We start from the raw sequence: 15,287 nt of genomic DNA on the forward strand, positions 1-15,287 counted from the left end.
AGACTAAAATCTTATTATTTTTGTTTAGTTTTAAATGAAAGCTGAAATGCTCTCTCAATCACAGGACTCCAGAAGCTGGAGTTGTAAGAAAAACACCAAATATGAGACTTGCGGTTAAAATTGCAAAATATGGCAACACTTTTACTGTCAGTGACTTTCTTAAAGTACCAACTATGGATTAAATTAGGACTACACTATTTTTTTTAATAGAAAAAATGTGAGCGGTACTGGCCTTTGCATGGAGAAGAAAGTGTAACTTTTGGACCATTTCAGATTTCTTGTGTAAGTATACAGTTTTGTGAACTAATATTTTTAATAAATTTATTGCTGTACATCTTGAAGAGCTCTTCCTATTATCAGATGTACTCAGTAGCACAGACGCTGAATGCTTTTTTGTAATCACATGTAAATTTTAATTCTAAACATACAATGTTTTTAAAATGCACCTTTCTCGTTGTGGACAGAACAGGTCCTAGGTTGTTTCACTGTGGCTACTAATTCTCAGTTATTGCGGATCCCTAGTGACATAAGGCACTGTCTCTTGCCTGGCTACACAGAGGACTTTAGTGTCTCGCTTTATTATATTATATATTGAATTTATATTATTTATTATTATATTAATGTAAAATGCATACTTATTTATTGTATGTCCTGTAAAATTAATCTTTCATATTTAGCAAATAACTGCAGAAAGGTGAATTTTTTGTAGCTGCCCACATTAATATTAAATATTGGGTTGAGTGCCAGCTTTGTTTGACACTGCACAAGGCCCAAATGGTCTCTGGCCTGAGCTTGTCATTTAAAATTCAAAAATTGATATCCTGGTTAGACCAGAAAAATGGTAATACTTCCTTTGCTTACTAAAAGAGGTGTGGGTACAGTAGTATGTTCAAGGGCCCTTCAAATGCAAACTCACTTGAAATAGGTTTTAATAAGTGAGAATGCATATTGGGATAGAGGTGGCATTTGTGGCATGGATTGGTTGCAATATAAGGCATCAGGAAAAGGAAGACAATAAAAGGAGAGGTGAGGTCTATATCACAGAGAGAGTGAAAAGGGTAAGGAGAGACTCAACAATATAAGCGGGACTGAATTGTGTCCAATCTAGGAAAGAAAAATAACCTTAAATTTGATTCAGTAAATGATGGAGGTTTAATGGAGGGATTCAGGTGGGGGCAAAACATGATCTGAGTGATGGCAAGGAAGGATAAATTGAAGGAAGCAAGTTAGAAAACAAGGAGGCCAGAGAAAGTTAACTAAGGCATGGAGAAGCATTAGAGGTACAGGAATGTATTCTGAAATATCGTTGAGAAAAGTGACAGAATTTGATGACAGCTTAGTTTTATGGGGAAATTTCATTTCTAAATAGAGTAGCCTCTGGCCAAGAACTTAACTGACTTTTTTTTAACCCAAAATCTTATTTCATTTTTTTAAAAAGAAAAAACATGGTAAAACATGTTTACCTGTCTAGCTTCATAGCAGATAAATAGCTTTTACACTGACTCTTCAAGTAAGTCTCTTAAATTGTCAAAAAGTGAATTATTTTTGTTCACATGACACTATAGAGAATAAAGTTGGGGTTTATATCTAATTTGTTGAATATTAAATTCCTATCTACTCACAGATGTTTCCTCTTACTTAGGAAGCTGAACAAGCAAGAACAGACTACTATATTAGAACGCTATTACTTGAATTTCAAAATGTAAGTCATTAAAACATGAAAGGTTTCCCCACTCAGGACAGTTGTTCAAATGCTATTGGTTTTACATTTTTGGTCTTAATCTGGTGTGATTTAACATCTGTTCAAAGATCTCAGACAGTAAATAATCAAGGAAACTTACAAAAAAGTCAAGTCAGTAATATTAAAGGAGCAAAAACTTGGTTCTCTGCTTGTGTACATTACCAAGTTTGTAAGGGACATAAATAGTTTAGTTACAAGAAACAAAAGGTTCATAAATGTCTTGTAGCATACTATCTGTTCTTATGGTAGTGCTTTTGTGGTTAACCAAATCTATGTGACGTTTTTCAGTAGTGTTCATTAACAATACAGGGCCAGATCTTCAGCTGGTATAATTTGTTGAAGTCCCTGAAGCTATACTGTTTATTCCAGCTGAATATCTGATCCACAAATTTAATCTGAAGGCCTGAAATAAGCTTTTTTGATCCAGCCAACCTTTTTAATGCCTCTTAGTATGTGATCTGACTGTTTTCCTTGACAATAACTGTGTGTCTGATAGACTTATCTGACTGCCCACCCTACAGATTATTTATTAGCCCGAGAAAGTGCATCCTGGTGTTTGTTTGAAATTTTCTTTTAATCCCCTGTTATACCCAGACTTTTTTGCCTTATTATCTTTGTTTAATGTAAACATGATTCTGTTCTTCAGTCTAGCATTGATAAATAAAATTTCCATCTGGGCTTCAATATCTTGCTGAGATGGCCTCTGAATGTTTTTTTTGCTTCATCTAATAGATGCGTTTAGCTTTAAGTTAATAGGTGCTGACCTTCCTGCTTCTGCTTGTCACTTTGTTTTTGTCAGTTGAAGTCCATAGGGATTTGGAGGATGCAGTCAAGGCTCAAAATGGAAATAAATGTTAAACCATACAAAACAAAATCTTTGCTTAAAGCACACTTTTTTTTGGCCATCAAAATTACTAACAAAGGTAGTGTTACTAAAATTGTACTTTCAAGATCTAGTTGATTGGTTAGAATAAGAACCTTACGAGTAACATTCTCTAATATTTAAGTACTTATGATGATCTGTGATAATACCAATTAATACTGATTTTTCATGTTGGTTAATTTGGAAGTTATGAATGGAAGTTATGAATGTAAATCCTTAAGAATTACAGTCACTTTTTTCTGAAATAAAACTAAGTTCTTTAAGTGATGTCCTTATGGGTGCACTACGTGTAGGTGCGGCAGCGCCCCCTGGGTCTGGGATCGGAGATCTTCATCAGCAGTGCCCTTCAGGCCATGTGCACCTGGCCCCCCTCGCACTCTGCACAGGATGTGTGTGTGTGTGTATATATGTATATATGTGTATGTATAATATAGCACCGTGTGGTCCTAGTGCCCACAGTTCCTTCTCAACCACCTTTGGTCTGTGACAGAATCCGCAGCAGAGTCTGCTTTTCCTATTCCCGTACTAGATAGTACCTTACCCATTAGTGTAGTTACTATCTTCGTCTTTCTTCTATCTTAATTTTTTTTGTTCTGTCTTTTGTTTTAATTTTACCTTCAGTTATTTCATAGCTTAGGTTTCCGTTTCCCCACTTTCCACCCTTCCTAATTGGGAAGCTTTTTCCTTCATCCTAATGCCCAGATACTCCAGGTTTAAAAGGTACATTCTTGCAGGGTTGCCTTCCCAGTAATGGGCAGCCACCCACAGTGCATTCGCTGTCTGGGAGAGGGACACATCCCACAGAAATGTTCCCACTGCCTTGGCCTGAAACCTAGAGCCAGAAAAGACCGGGACATTAGATTAAAATTTCTGTGACCAGCATCGGACCCAGGCCTGGACTCTTCCCCACAGAGGCCCTCATGTTCTGCCAGGTTGTTTGCCAATCCTTGTTCCCCATGTCCCTTGAAGAGAGAGAGCCTTCTGGTTTTCTCTCTTGGATGAAAAGAAATGGACTCCCTTCTCATAGTTTGAGGCACAGCCCACCAGAACGCTGTTGCCTCAGCTCATCTGTTGGGACGTAGCTCCAGGGCCTATCCAAGTACCTCTGGTACCAACTTGAAGAAACGGTCTAGGGTCCTAACTAGGCCAGACTTGCAGCCCTTGGTGCCATTTCACAGCTCTGAGGAACGAGACAGGCCAAACTTCAGGAATTTCAGCACCAAAAAAAATGCTGGCACCGGCACTCTTTCCAACAGCGATTAAACTGTTGGCCCTGAGCAAGCCCATGGCACCATTGAAATCGTTGGCACTGGCCAAGTCTCTTGCACTATGGAAACTTCAGGGGAATACACCCTTCCTTCGATATAGAGTTATACACTGGCATCGATGATGCTTTTCCACCTTCCACAAGACTTTAGATACCCTAAAGATCTGCTGGTATCTGACACTCCTGAGTCTCTGCTTTTTTGATGTGACCTACCCTCTCTGGACTAAATGACACTCCTCCCTTTCTCCTCCTGAGGATGGCACCTAACTTCCCCAGAGATGAGGAGTGTTCTATTACTCCCTGGTTTGCCAGGCAAATCATACCTGTTCATCCTCCCTTTCCACAGTCCACATCTGGTCCACAGCCTTAGCATGGACCACCATAGATACAGCCACATGTTTCACTCGCTCCACACTGGCCATATTGGAACCCTTGGGCCATGTACAGGGAACAGTTGGGAACCCTCCCAGAGAGCAAAGTCGGAGACCTACACCTCTTCCTTCTCCATCAGTCGCATGCCCGTTGGAGTTTGAACCCCCTGCTGGTACCAATTGAAGAGGAGGAACAGGAAGAGGAGGCTCCACCATTTTTCCTCCTCCTCCCTTGATGAGGCTATCATGCTTCCTCCTCCTACATCTGCCGATGACTTCAGACATTTTCAGGACTTATTCTGCAGCATTGCAGACTCCTTGCGGATTCCTTTGGAGGAAGTCAAGTACCAGCAGCATAAGCTGCTTGATACCCTCCACACATCCTCCTCCTCCTCCTCCAAGGTCCCACTACTGATCCATGAGGCTCTTCTCAACTGGGCAAAGCTGCAATGGCAGACCCTGCCGTCCATTCTTCCAACCTGCAAATGTGCCAAAAAAAAAATGTTCCAAAGAAGGTTGTGAAATTTATATTCTCGCATCCTACCCCAAATTCTTTGGGGGTTCAATGCAGTGCACAAAAGAGACTGTCAATACCAATCCAATCCAGACAGGGTTTGGAAATGCCTGGACTTATTTGGACACATAGCGTATTAATCAGCCATGCTCCAATTAAAAATTTTCAGCTATGAAGCTCTTGTGGCTAAGTATAATTACCTAAACTACTCAAAATTGGAGGAACTCTGCTATGACCTGTCAGAGGCCAAGAGAGCAGTTCAGTCCTTAATATTGGAAGGACACCTCCTAGCTCATACAGCCCTGCAAGCCATGTTAGACTTTGCAGACACCACTGCCTGATCCATCACGACTGCTGTGGTCGTGAGGCATTCATCATGGCTCCATCTCTCAGGTTTTCCTAAGGAGGTACATACCACGGTAGAGTACTTATCTTTTGAGGGCCAGAAACTATTTTCAGAGCGCACGGACAATTCTCTTGTTTCTGTAATAGACTCCCAAGCTACACTCTCTTATCTTGGCATTTACACGTCAGCACCAAAGAGACACGCAGGGAAATATTCTCTCCCCCTGCAATCCCAACCACAGCAGTACACCCTCAACAGCACATTGACACCCAGCGCCAAAGACACAGACCTCCTATCAAATGTAGACAGCTGCTCATCAAGGGGCTACCTCTCGCGTGCCCCCACGACAGCAACAATTTTGAAGGTGTGGTTGAGGCCACGAGAAGCCTCCCACTATTCCAGTCATTCCGGTCTTTGATGTTCCACTAGTTTGGTGAACGACTAGCTCTATTTTTCCCCTCTTGGAGACTCCTCACCTTGGACAAGTTGGTTCTAGAGATAATCAAAGGAGGATACTCCATCCCCTTCCTATCCATCCTGTCCCGGCCCACTCCCTCCTTGTCCTCCTTCAGGGACCCCTCTCACAATCCCATTCTCTGGGGAAAAATAAATAATCTTCTGCAACTGGGAGCCATAGAACCTGTCCTATCCCAGCACTTTGGACAGGATTTCCACAAAAGGCCACAAAGACACATACTTTCGTATTACAATACACCCTGCCCACAGGCAATTTCTCCAATTAGTCTTGGGCGACAGCCAGTGCCAACACAAAGTACTGCCTTTCAGACTGTACTCAACACCTCGGGTGTTCTCCAAGGTACTTGCGGTAACTTCTGCCTATCTGAGGAAACAAGATGACATCATCTTTCCATACTTGGATGACTGTTTCTTCAAGGCCGCATCTGAGACTGACTCTCTCTGAGCCGTCCATATAACAATAGACCTGTTTACAAAGTTAGGTCTCCTTGTGAACAGAGAAAAGTCTACTTTAATGCCGGTACACAACTGGAATTCATTGGCGTGCAGTTGGATGCCAGACAAGTCAGAGCCTTTCTACTTTCTCACAGATTCTCAAGTGTAGTAGATCTGGTATTGAACATAAGAGTCTGCCTCCCAGTCGCTGCCAGAACATGCCTCCAGCTTCTAGGCCACATGGCAATGGCCGCTTTCGTGGTCAGGCACGCAAATCTACACATGCAATCTCTTCAACCATGGCTCCATACAGTATATTTCCCTCACAAACACAGCCTTCATGAAGTCTCTTCCATGCCAATGAGAGTAAAGGGCTCACTACTTTGGTGGATGCAGCCCAAGAATGTTTGTGTCAGAGTTCCTTTCCTCCAGTGTCCACCGACCATGATCCTAATAACCAATGCCTCCCTAATCACACAGTTCAGGGCAGATGGCTGTTAACTGAATCCATCGTACACGTCAATCTCCTAAAACTACGAGCGGTCTGCAATGCCTGCCAACATTTCCTACCTCTTTTCAAACATCATACTATGAGTGATGACTATCTCACCTGCGTACATTACATAACAGACAAGGTGGAGCGAGATTCCACTCTTTATGATCAGAGGCACTCAAACTGTGGAACTGGAGTATCCAACAAATCACCATTTCAGCAGTGTACTGCCCTGGACACCAAAACATCATTGCAGACGCATTGAGCAGTAGGTTCCCACTTGTGAGCATGGGAGAACTGGATATGCAAGCACTTCAGCCCATCTTCAGTCAATGGGGATACCCCACCACAGACCTCTTTGCCACACAACATAATGTCCGCTGCCCTCAGTTCTGTTCCAGAGGAAGACTGGGACATGGATCTATAGGAGATGCATTCCTCATAATATGGGACATACTGCTCCTTTTATGCCTTTCCCTCCTATTCATAGTATTTTGCAAAATACTATAGGATCAAGCTCATGTCATACTTATAACTCCAACATGGCCACGACAGGTCTGGTATACTTGCCTCTTCTACATGATGGTATGCCAATTGATCTCTGTCCATCCAATGCCATGGCTCCTTTTGCAGGACACATCCTTCATCCCAATCCACAGATGCTCCATCTCAAAACCTGGCTCCTCCATGGTTCGGACAGTCAAACTGATATGTTTAAATAGCAGGCATGACACAACTAGATGCACTTAGGTTCACAAATGGACAAGATTTCAATACTGGTGTGCCTCCCACCAAGTCGACGCTTTCTAATCACCTACAAGTGGCACCCTCATACGGACATTATTCAAAGAAGAGATGGTTACTCACAATGTGCAGTAACTCGGGCTCTTCAAGATGTGCGTCCCTATGGGTGCTTCACTACCCACCTTCCTCCCCTCTGCCTCGGAACCCCCCGAAGAAACCCCCAGCTCTGTGGCAGAGAAGGAACCTGAGGGCGGTTGGACCGCAAAGCATTATATATATGTCCCACGCATAGCTCTGGGAGAGCGGGGGGTGAATCTGTATGTGTGGTCTCATGGGCACCGCTGATGAAGATATCCGATCCCAGGTGCAGGAGGCGATGCTACACCTAAAAGTGGAGCACCCATAGAAACAAACATCTCAAAGAACCTCAGTTACTGCACAGGGTGAGTAACCTTCTCTTGAACAAATGTCTGACGGGAAGAGAATTTAATTATTGTAAAACGTTAAAGTTCCAGGAATAGTTTGAGAATTCGTGTGCGCGCGTACATGTACGTACGTCTGCGCGCGTGCACACAGTGTAATTCTATGAAAAAATAAGAGTTAAATGTTTAAAATTCAGAACTTGTCATGGTAACAAGTATTGGAAGTTTTGTCTTTTTTGCTAAAGGAAATCAAGCTCACTTCCAAAGAAACTGTTTAAAAAATGCAGGACTTGATCCTTTCTGCAGAGTTATACCTCTTAAAAAGAGGGCTAATTTGTAACTCAGAATAAAGAGTTGGGAAGGGCCATTTATGCTCCTGTCAGGTGGATGGCAATAATACAAATTTAATGAACATAACTAGCCTAAAACAATGTTGGTAACATAGGTGATTATCCAGCCTGGGGTTTGTAGTGGCCACCACTCTTACTAAATGACTGTTACAAGTTACTGTCTTCTGCTTGGTCAGATTTTCTCACTTAAAGAGGCATTTCCTGTCCCTAAAAATAACTCTGATCTCAACCATTTCAGATAGTTATTGTTCAGAAAAAAGCTTACACAGAATAGCGTGTACAGTTGTCAGTTTATTTTGTTGTTCAAGCCACAGGAAGCCATGACAATCTATAAAACATCCTAAATTTTCTGATTTTAGCGATATCTTTTGACTACCAGCATTAAATAAGCTCAGAGGGACTTTGAATATATTGTTATATGTGTGATGAATTGTTCCTTACAGTTTGTTTTTGGGTGTACTCAGTGCATTGCTACATTTAAGGAATTTTTAAAGAAATGAAGAGAGGACTGGATAATTCAGGTTTATTCTTGATCATTTTTAGCTTGTGTCCCAGTTAGCATCCAACCGTATGACCTATGAAGCCTGCAGTTCCAGTTAAGTTCCTATAGGACATCTGTCCACTATATTACAATAACAAAAACAACACTAGAAACAAAAAAAGTCACAGTTTCACTTTGTTTACCATCTTGGCAGTAAAGCCAAAGATAAGTTTAAAAATTGAATCAACTCCTCACCCATAGAGTTGGTCCCTCTAGAACAAAATAATTGAGACACATTGACAGGTTATTTTGTGGAAGTTTGATAGCTGTACTTAACCTTCTCTGTCAATAAAAGAATTTTTTTCTAGTCATGTGCATCTAATTCTCCTTTTTCAAAAAATCAATTAAACTAATTAAGCACTCTTCATTATTAAATATAAACTTTCCCTTTTATCTCATAATGGTTCACTCAGTTCAGCAAAGGATGAAAACTGGTATCTGCAGTCTGTAGATGAGCTTGAACAAATGAAATGAAAACCTTTCTCATCTACTTTTGTGAAATGCTATTGGAACATCGAATGTACTACTTTTTTGCAGTTTTTCCTGAAGTCTGCTAGTTTTGATCTGTTCTAAAAAGTACTTATCAAAAGCATCAGTTTACAAGTTATTTTTCCCTCCGTCCTGCAAACTCTTCCTGGGATCTGAATGTCACTTGGGATCTATCATTGTTTGCACATCTACACAGTTCATAAAGGTTTTGCAGGCCAAATTAGGTCCTTACTGATATATACGCAAGCCTGTTGCCTTCAATGGGCTTACACAGGTGTAAACAATTAGAATTTAATATATTCAATTAATGATGTACAAGACGATCTCTCTCTTGCTCTCACTATGTTCTTTTTGTGGGTCCAACAAAAGTAAAAAGATGAGTTCTGCACATCTGAGTTCTCTTTTTCTGTCGCTTCTCTCTTCAGCCTTCTCCTTGGGCTTAAACCAGTAGCTTTCAACCTGTAGTCCACAGACCCTGGGGTTCTTCAGAGTGCACATATGTGCAAAAAATGTTAGGAGTTTACAAATGAAAAAAAGGTTGAAAACCACTGGCTTAAACAAGTTTGTTAGTGAATGCTTACTTTTTACTTAATATAATTTCAGATTACGAGTTTTACTTTATACAAAAAACATTGGAGTCCATGGTTTGTAACAAAATTGGAGATCTTGATTTCCATATCAACCCCAATGCAAAATCTGTTTCATCCACTTGTGCTGTCCTTGCTCAAACTTACTTCACTTTGGCTAAATAAAGCATTTGTTGTCTTTGCAGTGAAAATCTTTGATCAGGAAAATAAATCATGCAGAAAATGATCATACTTTTATACAAAATTCTTCAATGTGTGTTTGATTTAAATTTTTTTCCTTAGGAAACTCGTAGGGTATATCAGTTTCATTACGTGAACTGGCCTGACCACGATGTTCCGTCATCTTTTGATTCTATTCTGGACATGATCAGCTTAATGAGAGAATACCAGGAGCATGAAGATGTGCCTATTTGTATACACTGCAGGTACCAAATATATTGCTTAATGTTTTTTAAAGTTGTATGTTTGGTACAAGACTTATATGTGTTAGTTCAATTTTGAAAAGTTACTCTTCTAGCTTTAAAAAAAAAAAAAAGAGTACTTGTGGCACCTTAGAGACTAACAAATTTATATGAGCATAAGCTTTCGTGAGCTACAGCTCACTTCATCGAATGCATTCGGTGGAAAATACAGTGGGGAGATTTATATACACACACAGAGAACATGAAACAATGGGTTTTATCATACACACTGTAAGGAGAGCGATCGCTTAAGATAAGCTATTATCAGCAGGAAGGAGGGGGGGGAAGGAGGATAACCTTTTGTAATGATGATCAAGGTGGGCCATTTCCAGCAGTTAACAAGAACGTCTGAGGAACGGTGGGGTGGGGGGGAGAAATAACATGGGGAAAGTTTTACTTTATGTAGGTGTGTATATAAATCTCCCTGCTGTATTTTCCACCGAATGCATCCGATGAAGTGAGCTGTAGCTCACGAAAGCTTATGCTCAAATAAATTTGTTAGTCTCTAAGGTGCCACAAGTACTCCTTTTCTTTTTACTTTATGTAATGACTCATCCACTCCCAGTCTCTATTCAAACCTAAGTTAATTGTATCCAGTTTGCAAATTAATTCCAATTCAGCAGTCTCTCGTTGGAGTCTGTTTTTGAAGCTTTTTTGTTGAAGGATAGCCACTCTCATGTCTGTAATCGTGTGATTGGACAGATTGAAGTGTCCTCCAACTGGTTTTTGAATGTTATAATTCTTGAGGTCTGATTTGTGTCCATTTATTCTTTTATGTAGAGACTGTCCAGTTTGACCAATGTACATGGCAGAGGGGCATTGCTGGCACATGATGGCATATATCACGTTGGTAGATGCGCAGGTGAACGAGCCTCTGATAGTGTGGCTGATGTGATTAGGTCCTATGATGGTGTTCCCTGAATAGATATGTGGACAGAGTTGGCACCGGGCTTTGTTGCAAGGATAGATTCCTGGGTTGGTGGTTCTGTTGTGTGGTGTGTGGTTGCTGGTGAGTATTTGCTTCAGGTTGGGGGGCTGTCTGTAAGCAAGGACTGGCTTGTCTCCCAAGATCTGTGAGAGTGATGGGTCGTCCTTCAGGATAGGTTGTAGATCCTTGATGATGCACTGGAGAGGTTTTAGTTGGGGGCTGAAGGTGATGGCTAGTGGCGTTCTGTTATTTTCTTTGTTGGGCCTGTCCTGTAGTAGGTGACTTCTGGGTACTTTTCTGGCTCTGTCAATCTGTTTCTTCACTTCAGCAGGTGGGTATTATAGTTGTAGGAATGCATGATAGAGATCTTGTAGGTGTTTGTCTCTGTCTGAGGGGTTGGAGCAAATGCGGTTATATCGTAGAGCTTGGCTGTAGACAATGGATCGTGTGGTGTGATCTGGATGAAAGCTAGAGGCATGTGGGTAGGAATAGCGGTCAGTAGGTTTCCGATATAGGGTGGTGTTTATGTGACCATCGCTTATTAGCACCGTAGTGTCCAGGAAGTGAATCTCTTGTGTGGACTGGTCCAGTTGAGGTTGATGGGGGGATGGAAATTATTGAAATACTGGTGGAATTCCTCAAGGGCTTCTTTTCCATGGGTCCAGATGATGAAGATGTCATCAATGTAGCGCAAGTAGAGTAGGGGCAGTAGGGGACGAGAGCTGAGGAAGCGTTGTTCTAAGTCAGCCATAAAAATGTTGGCATACTGTGAGGCCATGCGGGTACCCATCACAGTGCCGCTGACTTGAAGGTATACATTGTCCCCAAATGTGAAATAGTGATGGGTGAGGACAAAGTCACAAAGTTCAGCCACCAGGTTAGCCGTGGCATTATTGGGGATACTGTTCCTGACAGCTTGTAGTCCATCTTTGTGTGGAATGTTGGTGTAGAGGGCTTCTACATCCATAGTGGCTAGGATGGTGTTTTTAGGAAGATCACCAATGGATTGTAGTTTCCTCAGGAAGTCAGTGGTGTCTCGAAGATAGCTGGGAGTGCTGGTAGCACAGGGCCTGAGGAGGGAGTCTACATAGCCAGACAATCCCGCTGTCAGGGTGCCAATGCCTGAGAGGGTGCCAGTCCAGGATTTCCAGGTTTATGGATCTTGGCTAGCAGATAGAATACCCCAGGTCGGAGTTCCAGGGGTGTGTCTGTGCGGATTTGTTCTTGTGCTTTTTCAGGGAGTTTCTTGAGCAAATGCTGTAGTTTCTTTTGGTAACCCTCAGTGGGATCAGAGAGTAATGGCTTGTAGAAAGTGGTGTTGGAGTGCTGCCTAGTAGCCTCTTGTTCATATTCCGACCTATTCACGATGACGACAGCACCTCCTTTGTCAGATTACACGATTACAGATTACACGATTACAGACCTGAGAGTGGCTATCCTTCAACAAAAAAACTTCAAAAACAGACTCCAGTGAGAGACTGCTGAATTGCAATTAATTTGCAAACTGGATACAGTCAACTTAGGCTTGAATAGAGACTGGGAGTGGATGAGTCATTACATAAAGTAAAACTATTTCCCCATGTTATTTCTCCCCCCCCCCCACCCCTCACTGTTCCTCAGATGTTCTTGTTAACTGCTGGAAATGGCCCACCTAGATTATCACTACAAAAGGCTTTCCTCCTCCCCCCCCCCTTCCTGCTGGTAATAGCTCATCTTAAATGATCGCTCTCCTTCAGTGTGTATGATAAAACCCATTGTTTCATGTTCTCTGTGTGTGTATATAAATCTCCCCACTGTATTTTCCACCGAATGCATCTGATGAAGTGAGCTGTAGCTCATGAAAGCTTATGCTCATATAAATTTGTTAGTCTCTAAGGTGCCACAAAGAAGTACTCCTTTTCTTTGTTGCGAATACAGACTAACACGGCTGCTACTCTGAAACTTCTTCTAGCTTATTCTCAGAAACAACCTCTTTCTTCAAGTGCTTGCTCATATTGATTCCATTCTAGGTGCATGCGCATGCCCATTTGCACGACGGTCGGAGATTTTTGCCTTGGCGTTATCCGTAGGGTCAGCTATAGCACCATCTTGAGTGCTGTGCCCATTTGTTAGTATATTAGGCGCCACTGGCCCTACGCCTTCTTGGTTCCTTCTTACCGCCCGTGGTGGTTGTCAGAGCACCTTTCCCTTGCCTTGCAAGGGCTAGCGATTCTTCTACTTCAGGCTTTGAGCCTTAAAGCCATTTCATAAGTCAACGCAGTTTGTTGCGGTGGCAGACAGGATGAAAGGTTTCCCAGTGTCAGCGCAGAGGATTTCGTCCTAGATCACGGCCTGCATCCATTACCGCTATGACTGGCAAAGGTGGCTCCGCCAGCGACCGTGACTGCCCACTCGACTATGGCGCATCGGCAGCCTTCTGGCCCAGGTGCCAATTCAGGATATCTGCAGGGCCGCTACCTGGTTGTCTATCCACGCATTTACATCTCATTATGCGTTCACTGTGCAAACCTGAGACAGTGCTGGCTTTGGCAAAGCAGTGTTGCAAGACGCATGACCATGAACTCTGAGCCCGCCACCAGGGATATGGCTTGGGAGTCACCTAGAATGGAATAGACATGAGCAAGCACTCGAAGAAAAAACGGTTACCTACCTTTCATAACTGTTGTTCTTTGAGATGTGTTGCTCATGTTCATTCCATTACCCACCCTCCTGCACCTCTGTTGGAGTTGCCAGCAAAAAGGAACTGAGAGGGTGATGGGCCAGCGGCGTCTAATATACCGATGCATAGGCGCAGCACTCAAAAGGACGCTATAGCCTACCCTACAGATACCATTAAAGCAAAAATCTCCAGCCGCACATATGGGCACGCGTACACCTAGAATGGAATGGACATGAGCAACACATCTTGAACAATAGTTACGGAAGGTAGGTTACTGTTTTTTCTACACAGCCTTATGGATTATGTGTACTTTAACATGTGACCCAAAGGCTAACTGTACACTCAATAGTCTTAAAATGCAACCCCTGGCTGCCCTCTCCTCTTCAAGTGAAGGACTGAGAACAATGCAGTGGAAGCTGTTTCTAAGGACATTTCAGAAGTAGAATGGGTGGAGTATTGGAATACATCTTATGGACAAGATGCCTAATGGGTCTTTCATCTCTAAATTCTATAAATATGGGAAATTGATCTGCTGCTGGTTTTCACTGCCGGTATACTTAACAAATACACAACTTCTGTGGCTATATTAAGGAAGATGAAAATTCTAAGAAATAACAGGCATGTATGCATTTGTTAACTTATGTACATCCATATGTAAATCAAGTGCAGTCACTGGATTTCTGGCAAGCTACCAGTGCAGACATCAAAAGTCTCTCAAAAGCATGCACTTTTGCAATTGTTTAATGAAATACGTGTTAAAACTACATTTCCAGTTTAGACTAAAACACAGAACTTGTTAGACTGAATTTTGCTTCATGATAGCATTGCAAAAACAAAAATACAGCCAGAGAGAGAGAGAGATAGCAGTATAGTAATGAAAATGATAAAAATATTAGTTGGGTACTAAAACCATGTTAAGAATGTGCCTATGTATTTTCATAACATGCTATAGATTAGGAACAACAAACACTGCTATGCTATTAATTTTCAAATTATTAATTTTCTTAGCCATTGTACTGATATATAAAATAAACACCCAGTGCAAATGTCAAATCTATTTGTATATTAAACAAGATTTACTGTTCTTAAATTCCAGAAGGTTTCTTTCCTTGTTGATGAGCCTACTGTAGTCTGTTTTAGAACATCTATTAATTATAGTATTTCTAGTCTGCTCTGATGAATGACTTCTGAATCTATAGCAGGATTAAGCATAATATAAAATTGAGGCTTATGCAGTTGTCACTTTTTTTTCCTTAAAAGAATAAATGCCGAAGTAGCAATGACTATACTTAGAAAAAGCAAAGATAAAATTACCTTTCCAAACATTTGAACTTCCCAAGAGGGTGTGGAAATTTTCCTTCCCCTGACAAAAAAAAAAACAAAAACAAAATTGAAACCCTTCATCATAGACCAGAGCAGCACTTTGCTGCTGTTGCAGAACCTGCAGGAGGACTCGAGCATCTATTTTGTTGACCCACAAAATTTAAACTATTTTTGCGACATCTAAAGGGTATGTGTTTAAATACCTACCAAGTTATGACTATATTAAACCTATATGATTCGGATTTCCCTTTAATAC

At 41.5% G+C, this 15,287-nt stretch overlaps 1 protein-coding gene across 8 annotated transcripts in view; it reads left to right on the forward strand.

The window, feature by feature from the left end:
• PTPN12 (protein tyrosine phosphatase non-receptor type 12) overlaps nucleotides 1–15,287 on the forward strand; it is a 158,390-nt gene that overhangs the window by 87,728 nt on the left and 55,375 nt on the right. For all 8 annotated transcript variants that reach the window (XR_006275770.1, XR_006275771.1, XM_038400706.2 and 5 more), the window contains exons 6-8: nucleotides 211–282; nucleotides 1,643–1,702; nucleotides 9,943–10,085. Coding sequence is in view for 6 of the 8 variants with exons in the window: in XM_038400706.2 (XP_038256634.1) it covers nucleotides 211–282; nucleotides 1,643–1,702; nucleotides 9,943–10,085 (275 nt within the window). In the remaining 2 variants the exon portion in view is untranslated. The remainder of the gene's footprint in view (nucleotides 1–210; nucleotides 283–1,642; nucleotides 1,703–9,942; nucleotides 10,086–15,287) is intronic.

The sequence above is a fragment of the Dermochelys coriacea genome, chromosome 1, assembly GCF_009764565.3.
Source record: "Dermochelys coriacea isolate rDerCor1 chromosome 1, rDerCor1.pri.v4, whole genome shotgun sequence".
NCBI classification, from domain to species: domain Eukaryota; kingdom Metazoa; phylum Chordata; order Testudines; family Dermochelyidae; genus Dermochelys; species Dermochelys coriacea.